Source organism: Zootoca vivipara, chromosome 2, assembly GCF_963506605.1.
Source record: "Zootoca vivipara chromosome 2, rZooViv1.1, whole genome shotgun sequence".
Classification (NCBI taxonomy): domain Eukaryota; kingdom Metazoa; phylum Chordata; class Lepidosauria; order Squamata; family Lacertidae; genus Zootoca; species Zootoca vivipara.
Genome location: NC_083277.1, coordinates 32,891,596 through 32,913,999, shown reverse-complemented (window position 1 = coordinate 32,913,999; position 22,404 = coordinate 32,891,596). Strand labels below are relative to the sequence as shown.

General features: G+C 40.0%; 1 protein-coding gene across 1 annotated transcript in view; it reads right to left on the bottom strand.

The window, feature by feature from the left end:
- The window catches only part of LOC118080810 (contactin-4), a 532,292-nt gene that overhangs the window by 255,917 nt on the left and 253,971 nt on the right, over nt 1-22,404 (bottom strand). The window contains exon 4 of the mRNA XM_035106605.2: nt 2,998-3,138. Coding sequence (XP_034962496.2) covers nt 2,998-3,052 — 55 coding nt within the window. The 5' untranslated portion in view covers nt 3,053-3,138. The remainder of the gene's footprint in view (nt 1-2,997; nt 3,139-22,404) is intronic.

Genomic DNA, 22,404 nt, shown 5'->3' with positions numbered 1-22,404 from the left:
GTAATTGGTTTTCTCCTCCTCCTTTCTCCCTAACAATCGTACAGACTACATTTGCATGCCACACTAAACCATGTTTTTAGTGCAGCATGCACAAGCTTGTGTACCTTACACATATAAGCCAGATGGAGTACTTGGGATGCTTTAACTTTCCACTTCCTTTAAATGTAGCCTGTTGATTCCGTCAGCTGGGGATAGTGGTTTAGTCTAACTATGTTTAAACCTGTTTTGAAGTTCCCTTGTTTTCAAACTGTCCACATTCAGTGATAAACTACCTAGAAACTGATAAAAAAATATTTCCCCAGAGCATTAGCCGTTTTGGTCTGTTACAGCAAAAGCTACGAAGTGCCTTGTGGCACTTTAAAGACTAACAAATTTATTATATCCTAAGCCTACAAGGACTACAGTCCACTTTATCAGCTGCATGGGATGTTACCCTGAGTATATGTGCAGCTGCTACTCAGGATAACACTTCAAGCATCTGATGAAATATTCTGTGGTCCACAAGGGCTTATACAATAATAAATGTGTTAGTCTTTCAGATGCCACAAGACCCACTGTTGCTTTGACAGAAACCTTCTAAAGTCTTCCTCCTGGCTACACAGAAGGGATGAGGTAAGCAAGTGAACTTGAGGCTTGCTTCACCTTGTTCCTACTTGTGCACATCATGATGCTAACACAGCCACTGTCGTTATCTTAAACATCTTGTCAGCATATTTAGAGCAGATAGGTCTCATAGCTTGGACTAATTTTCCCTTTAGAAAATACAGTACATGCTTGCACGATATCACTTCCAATTCCTGGTGGGCAGGGCTGGTCAAGGCCATTTTGCTGCCATGGCATTAACTAAAAATGCCACCATCTGCACGCCCAACACCCGAGGAGGCCCAGGGAACAAAAGGAGGAGGGTGGCAGTGTGCAGATTTGCTAGGTAAATGGGTCTGGAACCTCTTGAATCTCACACTGGGCAAGAATACTTGAATGAACTTTAAGGGATCTGCAACAGGTTGCATCCCAACTACCTGCCTTCAATGTGCTCTCCTATCAGACCAAGGTAGAGGAGCCTCCTCCCATACCTCACATTAACATGCCAATGAAGGCCTGCAAAATCACAACCACTTGGGCCTCACAGTTTTGTATGAATGAGTCGGGCAAGCAGCAAGTGGCGGTCCTGTCCTTTCTAGCCTAGCAGCTTTTTAAGGAACTTCAAGGAAGCCTACGTAACAGATGGCTCAGGATGTCTGTCAACATGTGTTTTTCATTTTTTCTTCTCTTAAATATACATTGCACCTGCTATTCTATCCTACGCTGGCAATCACTCTGTAGCCAACTTCACATTCATGTTAAAAACAACAACAACAACAACAACAACAACAACAACAACAACATATATAAGCTTTTATTCTGAAGTGCCTTGGGGCAGGCCTTCTAAACTGGCATGTTGAGTTGAGTGAGCTCTGTCCTATTGCAATAGCTATAATAAATGCTGGGTCCCTAAATCTGGATGCTGGACTTGAAGATAGTTTCCTTGGTTCTGTGGTGGTAGCTCCTCACCTGGGTAACAAATAAGGTGGTGTAGAGGTGAATTCTTACCTGCATCACATTTCAAAGGAGCAATATTTGAGGTTTTGTCCTGAAATCCCAGATGAAACACCCAGGACTATAGCTTTTTTTGCTATTTTGGACCCTACAGAATTTTTTTTTAAAGCTCCTGATCACCCACTCAATTGATGCAGAATCATAATAATCAAGAGACCCAAATCCATCACTTTCACAACTGACAGTCACATGTATAAAAAATAAAATGTGATTTTTAAAAAATAAAACAGTAGTTTTCAGAAAAAAACATCAACACTTCTATTATGTTAAAGCAGAATTTAAAAATGAGAGACGTTATCACGGTGATTGCAAATATGCTACCTTCTTTTTAAAAGAAGTCAGGTCAGGATTTGCTATGCAAAACCAACTGATCATGTAGAAAGTAGATTGCACATAGACCTTTGTTCATAGTGAAATGAAGTGATTCTGAATGGTCACCACATGCCAAAGCTGTGCCCAAAGTGCTAACTGATGAACTTGGACAGACTTTACACTGGAAAGGACCCATGCTGTTGCAATTTTACTACTTTTAGAACAAAACAGTTTGCAATGTAATTGCTCAGGTTGTTGGCAAAGAAACTGAACTATGATGCACAGAGCACTGGTTTGATTTAGCAGATTTTTAAATCTTGATAGGTCTTGCAGAATCTAAATGACTAGATCACAAGGTGCCCCTCACACATTTTAAAAATCATACAGCATCCACAATGCATCCTTCTTAGCAAAACGTTTATCTGTTGCAGAAAGCAGATAGAAAGCGGAAGGAGAGAAATGAAGGCCTAGGGCAGGCATGGCCTAACTTGGCCCTCCAGCTGTTTTGGGACTACAATTCCCATCATCCCTGACCACTGGTCCTATTAGCTAGGGATGATGGGAGTTGTAGTCCCAAAACAGCTGGAGGGCCAAGTTTGGCCATACCTAGCCTAGGGCAACAATATAGCCATAGTTAGCAAAATGTAGTGATACAAGTACCAGAGTTCTACATTTACACACATTTGAGTCATTTCTTAAGTGCATTCAGTTTGTAACTGTGCCACTTCTTATGAGTGGGGGACCTGCCACCTCAATAGTGGGCTCAATTGAATTTCAAATGCTTTATATGAAAGAGGAGGAAAGTAATGCTTCTTGTCAACTAACCACTCTGAATGAAAAATATTGCAAAATGGAACAGGTTGAAGTAGCTTGAACCTAGGTATGGAAGTTACTACCAATATTAAAAGAGGAGGTTAAGAACATCAGCATAGTCTAGTTAAATACAAGCCAAGAAGGGCAGCTTTATTCGCTGCTTTATCATGGGCGTATGAAATTCAATGCCCTTTTGAATTAATGTATAATATTACAGTGGCATTTTAAAATAAGAAATAAAGGAGAGGAAAAAAGTTTTTAAAAATGACACTTTACCTGCAAGGCACAACATGAATGATTGCAGTACGAGCAGTTCCCATAGCAACCTCATTTTCAGTTTCTGAGGTCAAAGGAGGCCCAACTCCAATATGTAATGATTAGAATGCTGCTTCGTTTAAGTTTTATACAATCTTTAATCTGTAGGGATACAAAGAGAAATATCATTACATTGAGATTCAGGATTACAGTTCCGTATGTTCTTTGAGATTCTCTGCCTTTCCATATGATCTAAAATAAATTTGCACCTGAAGGAAAGCAGCGAAGCTGTTATTTTTAAGTCAGTGAGGCAGGTAAAAATAAATAAATCATAGCCTTTAGATATAATACTAAATTTTAGTGTGTGTGTGAGAGAGAGAGAGAGAGGGGGGGGGGGAGGCTGTGACAGAAAGACTTTAAGTTAAAAGAAAGCCTACAAGTGATGAGGAAAAAGCTCTTCCGAGTTAGATATTAGATCTAACTTGTCATCTTCTTTCCGCAGCCTTACACAAGCCATATTAACCTCACTGCCAGCTCACTAATCTAGTAATTATTATTTAGTTAATTGTACAAAACACCTTGAAGATGGCAGTCCACTGAGTGTTTGTCATCCTCTGCTTTATCCCTTGACAACTTTGAACTTGCTCACATCGCAGCAAGTGAAATGGTAATAAGGGCAACCTACGGGTCCCTGTGGAGATGATAAATGCCCTTCTGTATACAAAGTCAGGGTGAGCCATTAGAGGAGAGCAAGACATCCCTTTTTGCCCAGGGAGCTAGGGCACAGTCTCCCCATTGCTCACGGCCATCCAGCAGCACAGATAGCCTGAGATTAATTGCTGCACTGTAACTCAAATCTCCCGCATGACAGTGTGTTGTCTTCCTTGCAGACCTCTGGAGCAGCTGGGGGAGGGGGAGGGTCAGCAAGTTGGCAAACCACTTAAACTCTTTTAGCCATTTGACTGGAGGTAATTTATTTTCAGCAAAGCACGACTCCATTCTGCACCCCTCCCCTTTTTAAAGCAACTGCCCTGCTATTTGGTTTTCAACAAAAAGCTTCTATCGTACTTGCTTCAGTATTCTTAATCTAAGCTCCGCTCAATCTAATATAAATTCAAACAGCCTCCCTTCAGCTTTGTACTTTAAGTAGTTTTAGAGAACTAGTTCCACAATATTTTGCCTGTGTGTTTGGGTCGCTGTGTGTGTGTGTGTGTGTGTGTGCGCGCGCGTGCACACACACACACACACAACACACACACCTCTTCAAGTATCTATGCTAGGCATTTTTAGATTAAAAATAAATAAAGCCATCTAATCATATGTTCTAATCATTTATTCATCTTTCTGATGTCTGGAAGTTAAGGAGCCTTCAAGTTTACAAGACAAACGGCATGCCTAATAGAAAGTGAAGTGGTATCATTAGAGGTCCCTGCCTGCTTTTGTAAGTTAAAATTGTTCAGTTTCTAATAAAGTCAGTTCCAATGTGGTGAGAAGACTAAGAATCCCTATCATCTGATCTGCTGATGTTACTTGAAGGGAGTAATTGGAATATATTCCACAACTTTGACACGTTTGGTGATTAAGCTGAGTGCAGATAAGCAGAAAAGTGTTGATCAATGGAACTGAATAGCATTTTAATGCGAATGATTACAGCAAACATTATTAACTGGACAAGGAGCATGTCACAGATGCAATGTTCAGCAGCTCCTGCCTCGTAACTTTAAAGGACAGCCCAGGGATGCACCAGGTTTTAGGGCCATATACATTAATTGTGTAGATGAAATTAATGCTCCCCTTTTAAGCAAATGTAAATAACAACGGTATGGGGCATGGGGCAGCATAGGAACCATGTGGGTGGCATGGGAGAGTTTTAACTCTTTCCATCTATGATGGTCCCAATTAACTACCCCTACCCTAAATCTATGTTTATCAGAAAGAAAGCTAATCTTAGCCCAACCTTGGGGAATAATTTCATCAGGACTAGGGTGGTGGTGGGGAAATGGCTAAACTGTCTCTCCCAGTCCCCTGTGGTTCCTATGCTGTTCAAGGCTCTGCCAATAAGCAACCATGACAACTTTGGCATCAGAACAGAACAGATGGCTGGCAGGCAAGCCAGTGGCACAGGTGGAAGGTAGCCCAGGTGAGCTGTTTTAAGGGTAATGGGAGCATCTCCCGCCTGCTTTAGAAAGGGATTGGGGTGAGCTGTAAGGGAAGGGGGCGGTTTGAGGTAAGAAGAAGGGGTTTGGGGAAAGCTGTGAGTGGATAGGCAAAGAGGTTGGTGAGCTGTAAATGAAGAGCTGTTTAGTCAGGTGTAAAGGGAGGAGGAGCTAGGAGTGGGGGGAAAGGACGCCCATCTTCCAGGTCCACACTGCCATGTGAGATCACTCTTTTTTTGAGCTGTGCTTTTTCAGGCACCACACCCAAAAACACACATTTGGGGTACCCTGCCTGAAAAAAAGTGCAGCCCGAAATCACCTGTTTTTACCAGGGCAGTTGATGGGTATGAATATCATCTGAACAATATGACAATATTTGAGTCCCAAAATACTGAACTCAAACAGCCTCAAACTCGCAGTAAAGCCCAGAGTGGACAAGCTCACACTGGTCACCACAAGATTATTATCTTGAGAAGTGACATTCCCAAGGTGTTATCACAGTTTCATAGAGTTAAAACGACATCATCCTGGGGTAGCTCAGTTGGTAGAGCATTAGACTCTTAATCTCAGGGTCATGGGCTTGAACCCCATGTGGGGGGGAAAGGTTCCTCCATTGCAATGGGCTGCACTAGATTATGTTTGTGGCCTCGTGGACTCTGTGAGCCTATGATCAATTTTAACATGCTTATGGCTGTTGCTGTTTTTCTTGTGAGAAATAAACTGCATTTACTGATTTTGAATTCACCTTCAGAGCTGTATTGTATGTTTATTTTAAACAGTCTTGTTCCTGTGGCAAACAGCATTTTGTGGGGGATTGTGGTGCAGAAAAACAGGTTGTGTACCATGTGTGCAGCCCTGATTCTGATCCACCCTGCCCTCGGTTAAAAGCCAAAACAGACATTAAAAATGCAATTATGCATTTCATGTAACTTGTAATTGGTGCATGTAATTTATTTTTTGTATTTAAAGTACTGCTTCTCCTAAAACATACTGACTCTCCTTAAAACTGCTACACATGCCAGGAAGGAAAATCTTTACTATAGGGTTATCCAAAAGTTGTCCCCTTAACACTTCTGTTTCAGCTATGGGACTTCATTTTCTACTCCAGTCCAGAACCCCCAGAACAGTTGGGGGAAGTGGGGATAGAGAAGATGGAAAGGAAATACCATTGGGCAGGTGAACAGGGACAGTTTTGTTGTATACGACCCATAGCTACATTTTTTGTATGTTCAATAATTTCCAAAAAGCCCCAATTTAATACATGCATCCTGTCCTTCTAATTTCTGTAATGTATAAGGACAAAAAACTTGCAGACTCTAAATGGCACCAAAGATATAAAGTAAATGTTTTCCTTATTAAAAAGGAAAAAAGAAAGAAAGAAAACCTGCGTAGTTACAAGTGACTTGAAGAGATGGGGGGAAAATGATATATAAATACAATCTGAATCTAATGCTGTTCTCACATTTGTGCTGATGCTTTTCTAACTTTACTTTTTGGCTATTCCATCCAGCTGTGGCAAATTGTTTTGAAAGGCACCTTTGTTCGTAATTGGATTTTGATAGAAAAAGTTGACTGTAAGAACTCTGAGCATGATAAGGCAAGGAAGAAGCAGCATGGGCATTGTTGGGAAAAGTGTTTAGGGGCTCTTTTTCAGAGGCTCTCAGCAAATGAAATACACTGTTATGGGTACTCAGAACCTTTGGAAAACAAATTGTTGAACCTATGTGTTGCTTTGATGACTAAAAAGCAATTCCATTTTTCCCATTCAGAAGGAAAACAAATCAGTCTGCCATGAAGATGTTTGCATATAAAGTCCTATTGCTTGTACTGTCAATTTCTCCTGGCATCCCATAAAAAGTATGTTTTATAAAGTAACTCAGAACCGTATCAAAGAATAGGCTTCTTCGGGAATTGCCTCATGTTTGTTTTTCTTCTGCCCACTGGTGTGCTACTGTGTGCCAATTCTGTTAAATGCCAAAATAAATCACCATTAATGATGTATGTTGTGCATGCCAGGCAACGACTGGCATTTTAATCATCTAAATAAAAGTCAAGCTAAAGATAAGCATAAAAAGAACTCTAAAACTGAGTGTAATGACTGTTTGTCAGAGTAATGTTGCAATGTTTTGCACTCTTCCGTCAGAGTAACACAGTGGAAATTATGTGCAGGATTAGGCAGCATGCAATCATTAACATGCCAACACAGAACCAAATCCCAACAATATAACTTGCTTCCAAGTAAACCTAGGGTGATTAAAGGCTGTTGCAGCACAATGAATTCAGTTTCAACTTTAAAATGATTGATTCTGTTTAATCCTATAAAAGTATTAACAAGAGTGCATACAGGCCACAAACATAAAATTAGTTGTGCTTGTCCTTAACAACTTTGTTGTTGTGGTTATAATACGGAAGCCTCTTGTACCGACGTGCTTAATTCAGCTACACTCTCTACATGCCCCTGAAGCTTCACTCTAGATTGCACAACGGAAGAAGTAAACTGTAGTGTACTTGACCCCATTGAAAGGTGGCTACTAATGCTCATGGATTACTAGTGCAATTGTTTTAAGTCTAGTAGCATTATTTTGTAATAACTGAGGCCTCTGAACCCTCAAGGATGTTCCATGTACAATGCATTGCAGAAATTCAGACATGAAAGCCAGACCATCACTGCCTAGGAAAGTCTGTAGCTGGTGCACCAGCATCACCCACTGAAAGTGTTGCATGTCACCATGGCCAATTCAGTTTCCAGAGTTACCTGTACTACCATAAATGCTAATGTACCGTTTTCCACTGTACTGAAAGTTGAGCTCCAGTAGACTCCTCCCTCTTACTGTCATTGTAGCTCTGTAAGGGATAAACTACAACCCCACAAATACTTTAGGAGGTGGGGATGTACTTTAAAAGTATACTGTGTATGCAGCCTCCACCAGCTCTTCAGAGAGACCAACAACTTTTGGACCCTCCTCTCATTGGATTTTATCTATTTGGGGTGGTCATTACAAGAACTTTGTAACTAAGAATTAGTGTCCAGGTTTGCCTTCCCACCCTACCAAGCCCTTTTCATATGCCACCCACTACTGGGCCAATAACGATACGTCCAAATAATGAAAATAATAATTCACCAATAGCTACTTAACACAGACCACTTAATTTTATCCTAGAAGAAAGAACTCCAACCTAAATCGTCTTACCAAAGAAGGAACTATTGCCTTTGTTCCACACTACTGCTTCCCAAAGTTCTGCTACTTGAATCATTGGGGAACTGGTTGACCCACTTTGCACTGAATTCCTTGGAAAATGAACTGTATGTCATGCATTTAAATAATTAATTAAACAGGTGTTCTTAGTAAGGAAGTGTACTATTAAAAGTACTAATATCTTTCTTGCAGAACATGGATCTCCAATTTGAGCTTCTTTTTTTTGAGCTACACAGTTTGAAAGCTTGATACTTGCATAGTTTTCATGAAATAAGTACCTGTAACTTCCCTGCAAAGCATGATGAACTATATATAGCACCCAGTCCTTCTAAAAGGAATTACTTGACATTAATTTAGTCTTCAAGGAGGCATTTGGTGATATATTCCCAATGAAACTTATGCAAACGTAGTATTTCAGAAATCACCTTATTTATATTACAAGTGGAAGCAGAGGAAATAAGAAGAGGGAAAGCAGTACAAGAGGAATAGTTATGGAAGCAAGATAGTGGGATCAATAAATGAACTCAACTCACCACTCATTCTTCCAGAAAACATGCAAGATCATGAAATGTCTCACATCTTCTTTATATGTCATGAGAATGACATATACGTCAAAGCCTTTGATATGATAAGCACCATGCAGAATACTTATATGCAAGCAGCCTACTGTATGAAGTTACTTTGTCAAATGAGGCTATTATGCATAATGTTCACAGTGTGGGATAAATGGAATTTAAATAGCTGAACCACATATTGAATTATTGGGTATCTCCTTGTCAGACTAGGACGTGATTTCATTTTGCTGCTACACTGAAGTCACACACAATAACAAAGCAAGCGCCCATCTCAGCCTAGCGATTCATACTTGTCAGGCCTCTTCTCTCTCTGGTGTACAGAAAGTTCCATTTTGCTGCAGCACATCCAACCATCAGTTGTCATGAAACTCAATCACAATCTAAACAATATGAAAGACTTATCACAGAAGAGACAGTGGGCTCTGTACATATATTTGTTATTTTGTCTCTTCCAATTTCCTCAAAGACAATTCTAAAAATCTGTCAGATTCCTCTCCTCCCCAATAAGCCCACCCCCAAAGAATGTAAAAGCTGCTTCAGACCCTCCAGAGCAGATTTTGAGGGGGTTGCAGGGATGAACAGATGAGGGTTCAGTCCTAGCGCATGAGTGGAAGTCTGTTCTGCTCATTCCTGGATAGCATTCGATAAACTATACTAGTTCATATGAGAATGCTATTTTGTTAAGTAATTCCTGGTCTGCTTAGACATTAATTCATTGATTAAAAGCCCTTGTCACAGTGTAATGCAAATTACATGATGGCAACTTAGGTAGCCGATACTGCAGCTGCAGCAGTGTTGTTTTTGGGTGAAGACAAAGGCAAATCAGGTCTTGAGCAGTTCCACCTTCTCTCCTTCTTTCCCAGTAGGTGGAAGTGCCTTTGACTGTGTCGACCACAGCAAACTATGGCAAGTTCTTAAAGAAATGGGAGTGCCTGATCACCTCATCTGTCTCCTGAGAAATCTCTATGTGGGACAAGAAGCTACAGTTAGAACTGGATATGGAACAACTGATTGGTTCAAAATTGGGAAAGGAGTACGACAAGGTTGTATATTGTCTCCCTGCTTATTTAACTTATATGCAGAATTCATCATGCGAAAGGCTGGACTAGATGAATCCCAAACAGGAATTAAGATTGCCGGAAGAAATATCAACAACCTCAGATATGCAGATGACACAACCTTGATGGCAGAAAGCGAGGAGGAATTAAAGAACCTTTTAATGAGGGTGAAAGAGGAGAGCGCAAAATATGGTCTGAAGCTCAACATCAAAAAAACCAAGATCATGGCCACTGGTCCCATCACCTCCTGGCAAATAGAAGGGGAAGAAATGGAGGCAGTGAGAGATTTTACTTTCTTAGGCTCCTTGATCACTGCAGATGGTGACAGCAGTCACGAAATTAAAAGACGCCTGCTTCTTGGGAGAAAAGCAATGACAAACCTAGACAGCATCTTAAAAAGCAGAGACATCACCTTGCCGACAAAGGTCCGTATAGTTAAAGCTATGGTTTTCCCAGTAGTGATGTATGGAAGTGAGAGCTGGACCATAAAGAAGGCTGATCGCCGAATAATTGATGCTTTTGAATTATGGTGCTGGAGGAGACTCTTGAGAGTCCCATGGACTGCAAGAAGATCAAACCTATCCATTTTTAAGGAAATCAGCCCTGAGTGCTCCCTGGAAGGACAGATCGTGAAGCTGAGGCTCCAATACTTTGGCCACCTCATGAGAAGAGAAGAATCCTTGGAAAAGACCCTGATGTTGGGAAAGATTGAGGGCACTAGGAGAAGGGGACGACAGAGGACAAGATGGTTGGACAGTGTTCTCGAAGCTACGAACATGAGTTTGACCAAACTGCGGGAGGCAGTGCGAGACAGGAGTGCCTGGCGTGCTATGGTCCATGGGGTCACGAAGAGTCGGACACGACTAAACGACTAAACAACAAGGTGGAAGTGTATCTGTGTATGTTCTTTCAACCTAAATGCAGGTTATAAATTAATTAACAATGCTAATAAGCAAGTAAATACATTTCCGACCAGCTACTAATCTCATCTCATTCTTTGCCTGTAGTGGATTTCTAACCTAGAAATACTGAGCTCATAGTTCAAATCTTTTTCATTGTTTGGTTAAGAGTTCACATTTCTACAAAGACTGAAAGGCCCATTTCTCCGTAGCTTATATTATCTGATTATTTAACTGCCTTTCTCCTAGCCTACAGATACTATCTTTCAAGGCTGCTTCACACTGTCCGTTCTTTAAGTGAACAGCTTTTGCCTTCAACCCCAGACTTTTCAAACATAAGGTTAGGAGCTTAGTTCTTTATTACTCCTGTGATGCCATTAACGTTCCACTTGCCTCACACAAAAAGACATCCACCCTTAATTTTTCAAACTAATAGCATCTAGAAAGCTGTGTATTTTCTCTTACTGAGAAAATAGCCTTCCCAGAGCAATTGGGACTAGAAGTAAATTGTTGGAATTTATCTCCCAGCACCCTTTGGCATATCCATTGTGTACTATTCAGCTGTGGAAGAATTTCTGCAGTATCAGCTTTAATTCATTTTTGGCTGGACTAAACACTGTCTGCTAATTTATGTCATCAAACAAATCTACATCGAAAACATACTATTACTATGACTACAAAATGGTTCAGTGTTGGGAGTGTTAATCTGACTCAGTAGTTTGTAATTTAAGCAAATGTCAATGAAGTCCGTACAAATATATATAGTTTAATGAAAAGTCCTGATGTGTGTTGTGGTCACTGAAAATATGTAACAGTAGATTTGAAGAATTTTGCTTTCTTTGATCAGAAAATAAAAATGATTTAGTGAATGAAAGAAAATCACGGGAGGAAACAACATACACACATTTATCCAATTTCAAATTACATAAATTATTTTTCTTTAAAAGCTGTCACTGTTGAAAGCAATATATTAACTTTGTTACTTTTTATTTCTATGGTGAAACTTTAGCATCAAGACCTCTGTGTGTTTGGAATGTTCAATATGCCAGACTAAAAAGAATTTTAAAATTTGCATAGCTACTCATCAATACAATTCTCTAGACATCTTACAAATGGTGTCTGTGTGTCCGTCAATAGACAGCATTTAATCAGTGGCTTAACTTTAATGTGACTATATGCAGTTCACCAGGTTTATCGAAGGTGTTCTAGAGACACTTCAGATTAAGACTGCAGTTATATACACACTCAAAAGCAAGTAAGTGTGATCAAGCTCAAACTTATTTTAGAGTAGATATGTAGAGGATTATGCCAATTCACACATGACCTAGTGGCTTATTTTCTCCACACATACTTTTTCCCATTTATGTCCCACATATGAAACTGAATGGGAGGGGGGGCATCAAGAGTGGAAAGATACTGCTAGTATACAGATTAATGATATATCCATTTACTGCCCAGATTTCACAGACATGTTCTTTATGTGATTCCACACATGAGGCAGGATTGGGAAGAGAAAGTAAGTAACCAGCTTGAGTACATTAATCAGATTATATAATCTTAAAAAGAAAGAAAGCTGGCAAGCTATGATCCCCACTACCTAAATGTCATATAGACTCATTAAACCCTATTCACGTATAGTCAAATCACATACAGTAGCGTTTCTCACTCAGTTACGTCCTAGCATTGACCCATGTGAGCACCAGTCCTCACAATGGCCTTTTTTCAGCTGCAACACTAAACTATAGTTAGCATTAAGGGATGAAGTCTCGGGCTATAAAGATCCTCCTTCCATTCTGATAAACTTCCTCAGCTTATCGTACTTAAATATTATGTTCAAAACAGATCAACGACTAAACTTGTTAGCATCCAAGCTCATTTCCTTTGGGGATTTTATTATTTCTTTCAAGCAGCATCTGGTTGGAAATCAAAGTTTTTATTAACAACAAATGCCATACCGTGAATATTCAGTTTATCCTGTATTTATTTTTTTATCTTTGGCAGATGGTTGTAAAACTATTAGCATTTGTTCTTTTACAAACATTCTGGAGGGATCAAATAATACAGACAAGTAAATACAGGGAGCAGTCAAGCAATTGTAAGTGGTTGATGATGATTCAAATAATCAGCTTAATTTAAAATTGGGCTTTACTTCAGCCCTGTAAGTGGGTAATGCTCATTTGGTGTATACCAAACCACAAAGCTACTAATCTCTCTACTTTGAAAATGCAAAACAAATGATCTACAGGTGCTGAGCAACAAGTTTTGAAAAAGCAGCAGCTCACCTGATGTCAGTGGGAAGCTCCAAAAAATTATCAGAAGTTAATACAGAGTAGCTTGCCAACTGTTACTCTTATTTCAGTAGCTTCTGGGAATGCTGAGCCCTCATTGAGACAACTTCTTTTTTTAGAGGGGATTCTGCCCTATAGCTCCTCCTCCTTCTTCAAATGGTACTTCTTCAAACTTACCATTTTATATTTCGGTAAAGCAAAAGGGACCCCTGACAATTAAGTCCTGTTGCGGCCGACTCTGGGATTGCGGCACTCATCTCACTTTACTGGCTGAGGGAGCCGGCGTACAGGTTCCAGGTCATGTGGCCAGCATGACTAAACTGCTTCTGGTGAACCAGAGCAGTGCACAGAAATGCCGTTTACCTTCCCGCCGGAGCGGTACCTATTGATCTACTTGCACTTAACGTGCTTGCGAACTGCTGGGTTGGCAGGAGCAGGACCGAACAACAGGAGCTCACCCTGTCGCAGGGATTCAAACCGCTGACCTCCTGATCGGCAAGCCCTAGGCCCTGTGGTTTAGACCACTGCGCCACCCACATTGCCACATAAGAATTTCAGTTGATTCATAATGCAGACCATTATCAGGGAACCACTGTTCTTTTATTATCCCAACTGTATGACTATCCTAACAGAGGATGAAAACCAAGGATAAAGCAGTTTTGGAAAAGTACAGATGGCCATAACCTAGTTTTTAATAGTGAAAAACCGATATAATGGGATACAGATATGGAAACAGACCCAACAATGCAAGTATGTTGTAAACATTTTTTTAAAAGGCAAAGTACTTATATATCTTCTCTATGTGTGTGTATACACACTTATTTGGCTCGGTGATCTTATTTGCAACCCATTATTAATATTTAAAGCCCCTTTATTGTTGCTCATTTCTTTTATCATGGTCATCTCAGGAACCTGCAAGGTAATTGATAATTCATTTCATGTTGAGAGAACTATAAGCCTCATTTATATCTGCCAAGCAAAACCAGCTCTTCTTTCACTTTCCTTCACAATGGTGACTACTCTTCTTACCAATGTCCTTGTTACCAATGTTTTCTTCCTTGTGACAAACTTTAAAGCACTGAAGAGGTTTCCCTGCTATTAAATAAGAACCCCCTTGGAGAGTGTAAGCATAAATTTGTAAAACCTAAATGGGCAGACACAGTGAAAATGCTTATTGTACACTGCCTGGATTGCTCATATGAAAATCACTGCAGCAGTAGTGCTCACTTGCCTACAGAGAAAACTGTACAAGTTGACATTTAAATTGTAAGACCTGAAATGCTGAATCCACTGTTTATTGTAGTGTGCCCTGGTAAGCCTTCTCCAACAAGTTTTGCACTCATCCCAGAAGACGGTTATTTGTTTTATTTCCTTATGGAATGTATTATTCACTTTATATTCCAGAAAATTCAAATTGATGTACAGAAAGTCTTTATATATAATTTAATGCTTGAAAATAGATAAGAAGCATGGCTGAGACCATATATGTAATTGGCACAAGGAAACCAATATGATTGGTGCCTGTCTAATTTGTATACAATTTGTATACAGGGTGGAAATTTCTATACAACTGGTTTTGCAATGCTAAAGGTTCGGGTTTTGACTTGTCATGGAGCAGATGTCCTAGGCACCATTGGAAGAGCTTCCTCTGATAAGCACAGCTGTCAAACATGTATATAGGGGATACGATTATCTTTCAAACGACCTGGTGTTGAATTGTTTCAGGCCTCATACATTGCTAAAACTTTATATTTGGTCCAGAGTAATATTTGAAGCTAGTGTAGGTTGTTCAGCCATAGTTTTATACACTAGTGGTAGTCTATTCCACTCCCACCTGCCCCCTTTTGCACAAACTGAAGCTTTCAGGCTAACCTTAAGGGCAGCCCCACATCAAGAGTATTGAACTAATTGAGTATTGAGGTTAACCTCTGTGAAATTTGATAGGTGTCCATCACCGGCATCCTGATGAGAGGTGGTGGACAGATCGGTGGTCCTGCCCACCTGTCAAAGCTAGCCCACCAGAAGGAGGCAAATTAGGGATCTGATTTGATCTAGTCCTCTATCCGCTGTGCACTTTTTAAAGATAACATTTTATTTTTGCTTCTTTTAGAAGAAATACATTGTGTGGAAAAATCCAATCATATTTTCCCATGCAACGTCCAGTTTAGTTCTCAGTTTGACAAATGTAATTTGGTTGCTGTGAACATTCAGCAAAAACCAAAAAAAAAAAACAAAATCCACCAGCTATACAATTATATGATACCTACATGTCCATGAACTGATTAATTCTATAGAGCAAATGTTTTCATCCTTTCGCTGTCCCCTTTCTCAGTAGCTTCCCTGAATTGCTGAATATGACTGAAAGTAAACTCTGAAATAAAAGCAATTTATGTAAGGCATTATTTAGCTTAAAACTGATATAAAAACCCTGCATGTTTACAATATCCTATCAGAAGGCTTGGAAGCATGAATGAAATAGCACATCTTAAGTATGTGGATTTTGTGGCATTATTGATACCAGCCCTCCCACCCTTTTTCATTTCTCAAGGAGTGAAATATAGTTGTATAAACTCAGCCTCACACTAAATGCTGGCTCCTGCTGGAAAGAAAGCAATAAGACTGCAGAAAGCTCTTTCTCCTAGCCAGAGGCTATCAAGCTGCTAAAGTATTCAGCAGTCAGCTGTGGCATGCAAACGAGAGGGAACACCTGGAAAAGCAACATCAAGCCCAGGTAATACCAGAAAGATTCCTACAGGGGTTATATGTGGGATGATCTGAAGTGCACAAAATAATCTCTCCAACAACCTGCACAGAGACCATGGCAACTGCCTAAGATTTCCCAGTCAGCCCTGTTCTTCCTTGTAAACCCACACAAAGAAAATGTTTGAAAACCTGAACTCAACCACTGTTTGAAAGAGAATGAGACACAAAGGATACATTTTTGTAGGCTTTCAATTAAGACTCAGACGCATAGTCACTAACCTGTTTGCAACCCCAAAAATGTAATTTTCTCAATCTGAAAGTGTTCATACTTGTCCTCAACACACTACTTTCAACCTACATTATTCTGGACCCTGTCATCCACAAGAGTGTGGTTGGTGTGGTTACTTGACATGTGTCTGAAAATTATCCCCTTAATAAGGTTACCCATGCCTTTTCCTCCCTGCACATGCCCCATGTGAATGAAGAAAGAAGCATGCCCACCCACAGCGCCATTGGACAGGTGTGGAGTGGGTACACATCCCCCACTGCCAGGACCACCTGTGTTTTCAAATAGACACACTGCTGGGTAATGAAGAATCAATCTGCAATTAGCTTTTAATTTGAAATCAAACCAGTTTCTCAAGAAGCACAAACATATGCAATGAATCTCGATTTTGTGTGCAGACTATGGAGAAAAAACAAGCACTCAATTGAGTCTAGAATAAAGTGTTGTGTGTACATAGCCCTTATGTGTTCTCTCTCTTTTTTAAATAGATAAGAGATATACATCCAACAGCAAAGGACCAATTTTGTATGCAGAAGGCCAGAGGTTCAATCAAAAGCATCACCAGGTAAGGGATTTCAGATAGTGTGGAAGGGAAATATCTCACTCTGCCCAAGACGATGGGGACCTGCTGACATTGAGATTAGACAGTGCTGGGTTAGATGAACATACGATGTGACTTGCTATAAGGCATTCATTTATGTTCCTTTATTCAAATGGACAGAGCCACCACCACCAACAACAAAAAACAACAACAGGAAATTAATCTTCCATTGCTTTTTCTTCCATGGCACGACTTTCAGAGATACAAGAGTAAAGGACTAGTCAGCTAGAGTCAAAGAGCAGCAGGACACTTCAAACTAATTCTCATAAAATCAAGAGAATGCTCTCAAAATCAAAATTCATCTACAACTCCTAAATACAGAAAAAGGGGCCACATAAAAAGACAGAGGCATGATTAGAATAAGGAATAACATTATGAGTATTGTTAAGCACCCAAATATCTCTTAGCTAGATGAACAAGCAATATTTTTAAGAAATATTAAGCAAACAAGTTGAGGCACCCAACAGCAAATGACCAAGAAACATGATCTATCTCAGGGATGGGTTTGGGGTTTGGGGAGTGGAGAGTGGAGAGCTAATCTCATTTGGGGAAAATTTCCTCCCATCCCCAAACAAGTGGATTAGACAAACCTTGGGTATGCAGAAAGCTTCATTCACCATTTTACTCCACTCATTGATGGGAGACAGCTTTCTTAGTCCTTTAAGCACCAGTCCAATGTGACCAATACCCCTGGAGCCATCTTTGAGGGTTAGTGTTTCTCTGCCCTTCCAGGATTACAAATAACTCTCACTGACTTCAGTGGGAGTTACTTGTATCTGCCAGGGGAGAATCATGATGGAGTGTGCAAGGAAGCATTCTGCCCTTAAAAATGTCAAAAATCATTAGGAGTGACTGCGCAGCATGAGCAGGAATCAATATTAGAGAAGACAGGAGTAAGCAAATGAGACAGGAAGTGGAGACTGTTAAAGGGAAACCTAGAAGCAAAATAGAAACCTGTGGGGGAGAGAAAGATATTGGCCCAGGGATAAAAATATACGCAGGGGAAGGAGGAGGAAAATGAAAATAAAGAAAGAGAAATGAGACACTAACAAGCCTCAGCAGCAAAAGAGGGGGAAGAAAATGGCCTTTGCAAGGGATTAAACAGAAGGAAAACAGATTGGATTATAATTCTGAAGCTACATTGTAGCAATGTGATTAGGATTTTAATTTATTTTTGTATGGTAATATACAAGCACTGTAATATAAATGTATACCATGTATCATATTTACATGTGAAAATTGGAAGTTACATTAACTATACATTTCATAGGTAATGTACTATACAGTTCCAAATTCTGTCAGTTTAAAGCATTTGCATGTTGGGTTTTTGCCTAAGAGAAATTATTCCAGTTCAAGCAGCATTTCACCAACTAAAAATGAATTTTTTTTAATATGTACATTTCCACTTCATACCTCAGCATTTAAGACCTACCACTTGAATGGGTTTGTCTTGTTTCTACTAAAAAGCACAGAACTACAAGGTGGTATGGAAACTCTCTGTTGTTGGTTCCATGTGACCAAATACGGTAGCTCTATTTAGCAAAGGCAAGTCATTGATAGATGTTCCTGCTCTATGAGATATTATATAAAAGTAAACTATTAACTAATGGGGTGTTAGGAGAGGGGTAATAGATCTGGTGGTGGACACACTGTGCTCCTTCTGGAGTAGTTTGTCCACCTTTGGTCACCATCCTGCACTCAGCGTGGCTCCTAAAAGCTGTCAGTGTGAGGCTGCAGCCACACCCTGGGAATGGCTTCAACTGGCTGGTTAATCTTCCCCAGCATGTGGAAAAAAGGCACCAGCAGATTGAGCAGACAAGATCAATAGTGGGGTCCAATGGTCAAGAAGGAGGTTTCTGCACATGCTGTAGAAGAAAGTGAGGAGCAGATGGGGCTTGTCAACCTGGGAAGGTAGTCCATCTAGAAGAAGGAAAACTATGCTCCTAATCCTCTGCTGCCTTGTGGGATATTTTTGGGAGAAGAAACGGCTAAGGAGTAAACCCTACACAAATCCGGAGTGCAGTCCCTAAGACAGCTGGATGGCACCTTTTGCACCTTCTTCCGGAAACCAAGTTAGTGCCAAATATATTTTTCTGCTTTCCTTTGGACCACATTAGAGAGGCTGGAGGGCGGTCTTGTTGTCTGGGCAGCCCAGGACCTCCATACACACTGCCCAGGCTTGTGCCCCAGGGATTTCACTTTGGTGCTGCTAACACAGTGATTTGACTCCACCCCTTGAGGCACACTCCATTAGTTTTCAAGGCAGACGGATGCCAACAATAATGACTTTGGCTTTCCCACCATTGAACCTGATGTGTTTTGACTATATGTGGTTTTGGCTTTAAGTGCAATCCCTGGAACGTAACCCCCGTTTAACTTGCAGGCTTACGGTATCTGGGAAGAAACTACAGGTTTCTAGAGGGCTAAACCAGAATGAACAGATTACTTGCTGCAAAGCAGTTGTAATACTGCTGGATCACTTCTCTTTATTCTAAAGAAGAAAGACATTAAATAAAGGATATTTATGAGCTACTGAATGGTAAGTATCTTTCCTGCATGAAGACTATATTAATGAAGCAGCCAAAATTTAAAATTTGTTTCTCAGGACTAGGAATTAGTTCACAGAGCAGAAGTAGATAGGAATAACAGGAAGTCTTATCTCCTCTCCCTCCCCACCCCACGTGCCCACATCGTCTAGACCAGGCATCCCCAAACTTTGGCCCTCCAGATGTCTTGGACTACAATGCCCATTTTCCCCGACCACTGGTCCTGTTAGTTAGGGATCATGGGAGTTGTAGGCCACAACATCTGGAGGGCCACAGTTTGGGGATGCCTGGTCTAGACATAATGGCCCACATTATTTTACTTAGGTATATTGAGTAGTGGATTATTTAATTTGCAGCAACTGACTTTTAAAGTGTACAGCCCAAGCCTCACGCCAATTCAGTCAAAATCATTTTGCAAGTGAATGATCCAAATCTTCTTCTGAAAAGAAAACCCCAAACTACCCTCTGGTAACACAAGATGCTCCATTTTCTTAAATTGCTATATAATGTGTTACAAGGCTGAGGGCTACAGGCTTGAAAAATTATGGAGAACATATATATGTGACTTGAATCATGTATGTTTCCCCCTTTTCTATTCTCTGCTTTAGGTATATTTATTATCACTTTAAAAAGGACCAGCTACATGTAGGTAGCCGTGTTGGTCTGCCATAGTCAAAACAAAATAAAACAATTCCTTCCAGTAGCACCTTAGAGACCAACTAAGTTTGTCATCAGTATGAGCTTTCGTGTGCATGCATACTTCTTCAGATACCAAAAGGACCAACCAACTTAGCATCCCCTAACATCGATTCCAGCTAAATATGCCTCTGAGAAGCCAACTGTCAAATCATCTCTCACAACTCAAGAGGGAACAATTTTCTTCTTTTGTTCCCCCCCCCCACATTTCTTTTCCACTGGCTAACTTTCAGCCTTTGGTTAGTAGAGTCATATCCAGCTCCTTTAGCCTCAAACTATAGTTCCAAAAAGGCAGTGAGAAATCAAGATCAGCTTCAGCAGGACCAATGGAAATTGCATGAAACATTATGCTGTCACACAATATACTCCAAATATATTCAAGTAGTAGTACCATTATGGTGTTCACCTTATAGTACCCAATCTTTCAATTTATGCTATGAACTGTAATTAAATGGCTGAATACACATTTCTTCTATGATGGAAGAAATATGTGATATAAACATAAAGGGTAAAAAGAAACAATTGACACACCTCAGGGCTCACAGGCATAGTATTAGTTGTAGCCTTCAACATACCAAACTTTTTTCTACTGCTAATGGATGAGGACTTGTTTGCTGTAACTGCTGGAAACTGAGTAAAATATTCACTTATTTATGAAGCTAAGTGTCTGTGATTTATTCTTGCCTAAGCATTTTCATGGAGAATGTTTATTTAAAGGTGGATGAGGACAGATGTAACCCTAACCAAGTTTTAATATGCTTGGTAGCAATCACCATTGCACTTAACTCTGCTACTGGAGAGTAGGAATCTCTCTTCCAAACCTCTCTCCAACAATAACCTACACTCAAAAGGGTCAAGCTGCTAGACACCCAAGTTGAAAATAAGGATGGTTTTCATCTGGCTTTGTTAGTCTGGCAACACTAGGCTTAGGGCAGGTTAATGAGCAAACCATATCTGATTGGGGCAGCAGCACACACAGAAGTTCTGCTAATGCCTGTTGCATGAACCTTGTGAGTGTGTTGATGTGAAAGAGTACGTGTGAGAGAGAGACGCGCAGAGATAACGACTATTGTATCAGAATAGAATTATTTTATATCACACCTGAATCTTGACAACCGAAATTTAAATAAATAACTTGTAAAATACCAGGACTAAAAACTTCACCAGGTGATAAATTAGTTATTGCTTGGAGCGATTTTGCTTTGTATAATAATATGTTTACTATTCATGTTTCATACACCATAACCACAAAAATCTCACCCAAATCTAAGCACTTCATGGTAGTAATTCTTCATAGGCAGGATCAAAGAATAACTAATATTTCCCTTGCTATAATGCTAGGTTTATTGAGAGTTTAAAGGAATATTAATTCCTTCAAACATAGACAGCACACAATTTGTTGACTCAAAATACTTAGTGGTCCAGACTTTTTCACTAGGAAGTGATTTCCATTAAGCTGTAAAAGTGAGCATACTTTTATCAAAAGAATTTTAATCATTGTATCTTTCTCCTTCCTACGACAGCTGTCATTGTGTCACCGTAGCAGAAAGAAGTTAAATGTCACTACCCAGCTACCAAGTTGTCACTTAACAGCAATGAAATATGCATTGTTCCAGAGAGGAGAAATAAACATATTTACTGAGAGCTTTAGGATGCACTGAAAACTTTCTAGCAAGCTCATGCATTTTGTACATGATGCAGAGCAGAAACAATTACCCCCCCCTCAATAAACACATTGCACAATTGAAGCATGCACAAAATACAACATATCATATGGGCCGGGTCTTGGAAGTCATAGAATTATAGAGTTGGAAGAAACACAAGTGTCATCTAGTCCAACTGCTTGCAATCCAGGAATCTTTTGCTCAATGGTGGGGCTCAAACCCACGACCCCGAGATTAAGAGTTTCATGTTCTGCCAACTCAGAACAACAATGCAACTACAGCATGCAACAGATTCTTCTCCACCCACTGGTTAAATGCTCCCAGGAAAGGAGAGTCCACCAGTTCCTGAGGCAGTTTATTCCAATACTGAACAGCTCTTAATGTTAACCGTGAAATCCAAATTGTCATTAAATATGTAACAAATTCATCATAAAGTCCCTAGTCAGGCATACAAAGAACATTGTCCTTGGAACATGACAGTAACCTGGATTAGAATTTACATTGGAATACGTATTCCATCTTATTGTTTCAAATAGTGAGCTGGAATTTCTCCCCCACCCCCAGTGTTATTATTTGCCAGTGTCCCTTTCCCCCCTTTCTTTGTTATTGTGTGGCTCTTTGTGTGTACATAAAGTACTGCACGGGCACACAAAAGAATGACAAGAACACAAAGGACAAAAGAGGCAATGAAACAAAGAATTCACGTAGAAATCATTAATTGCAACAAACTTTGAGTCACAGTTTTCCAGTTCTGAGACA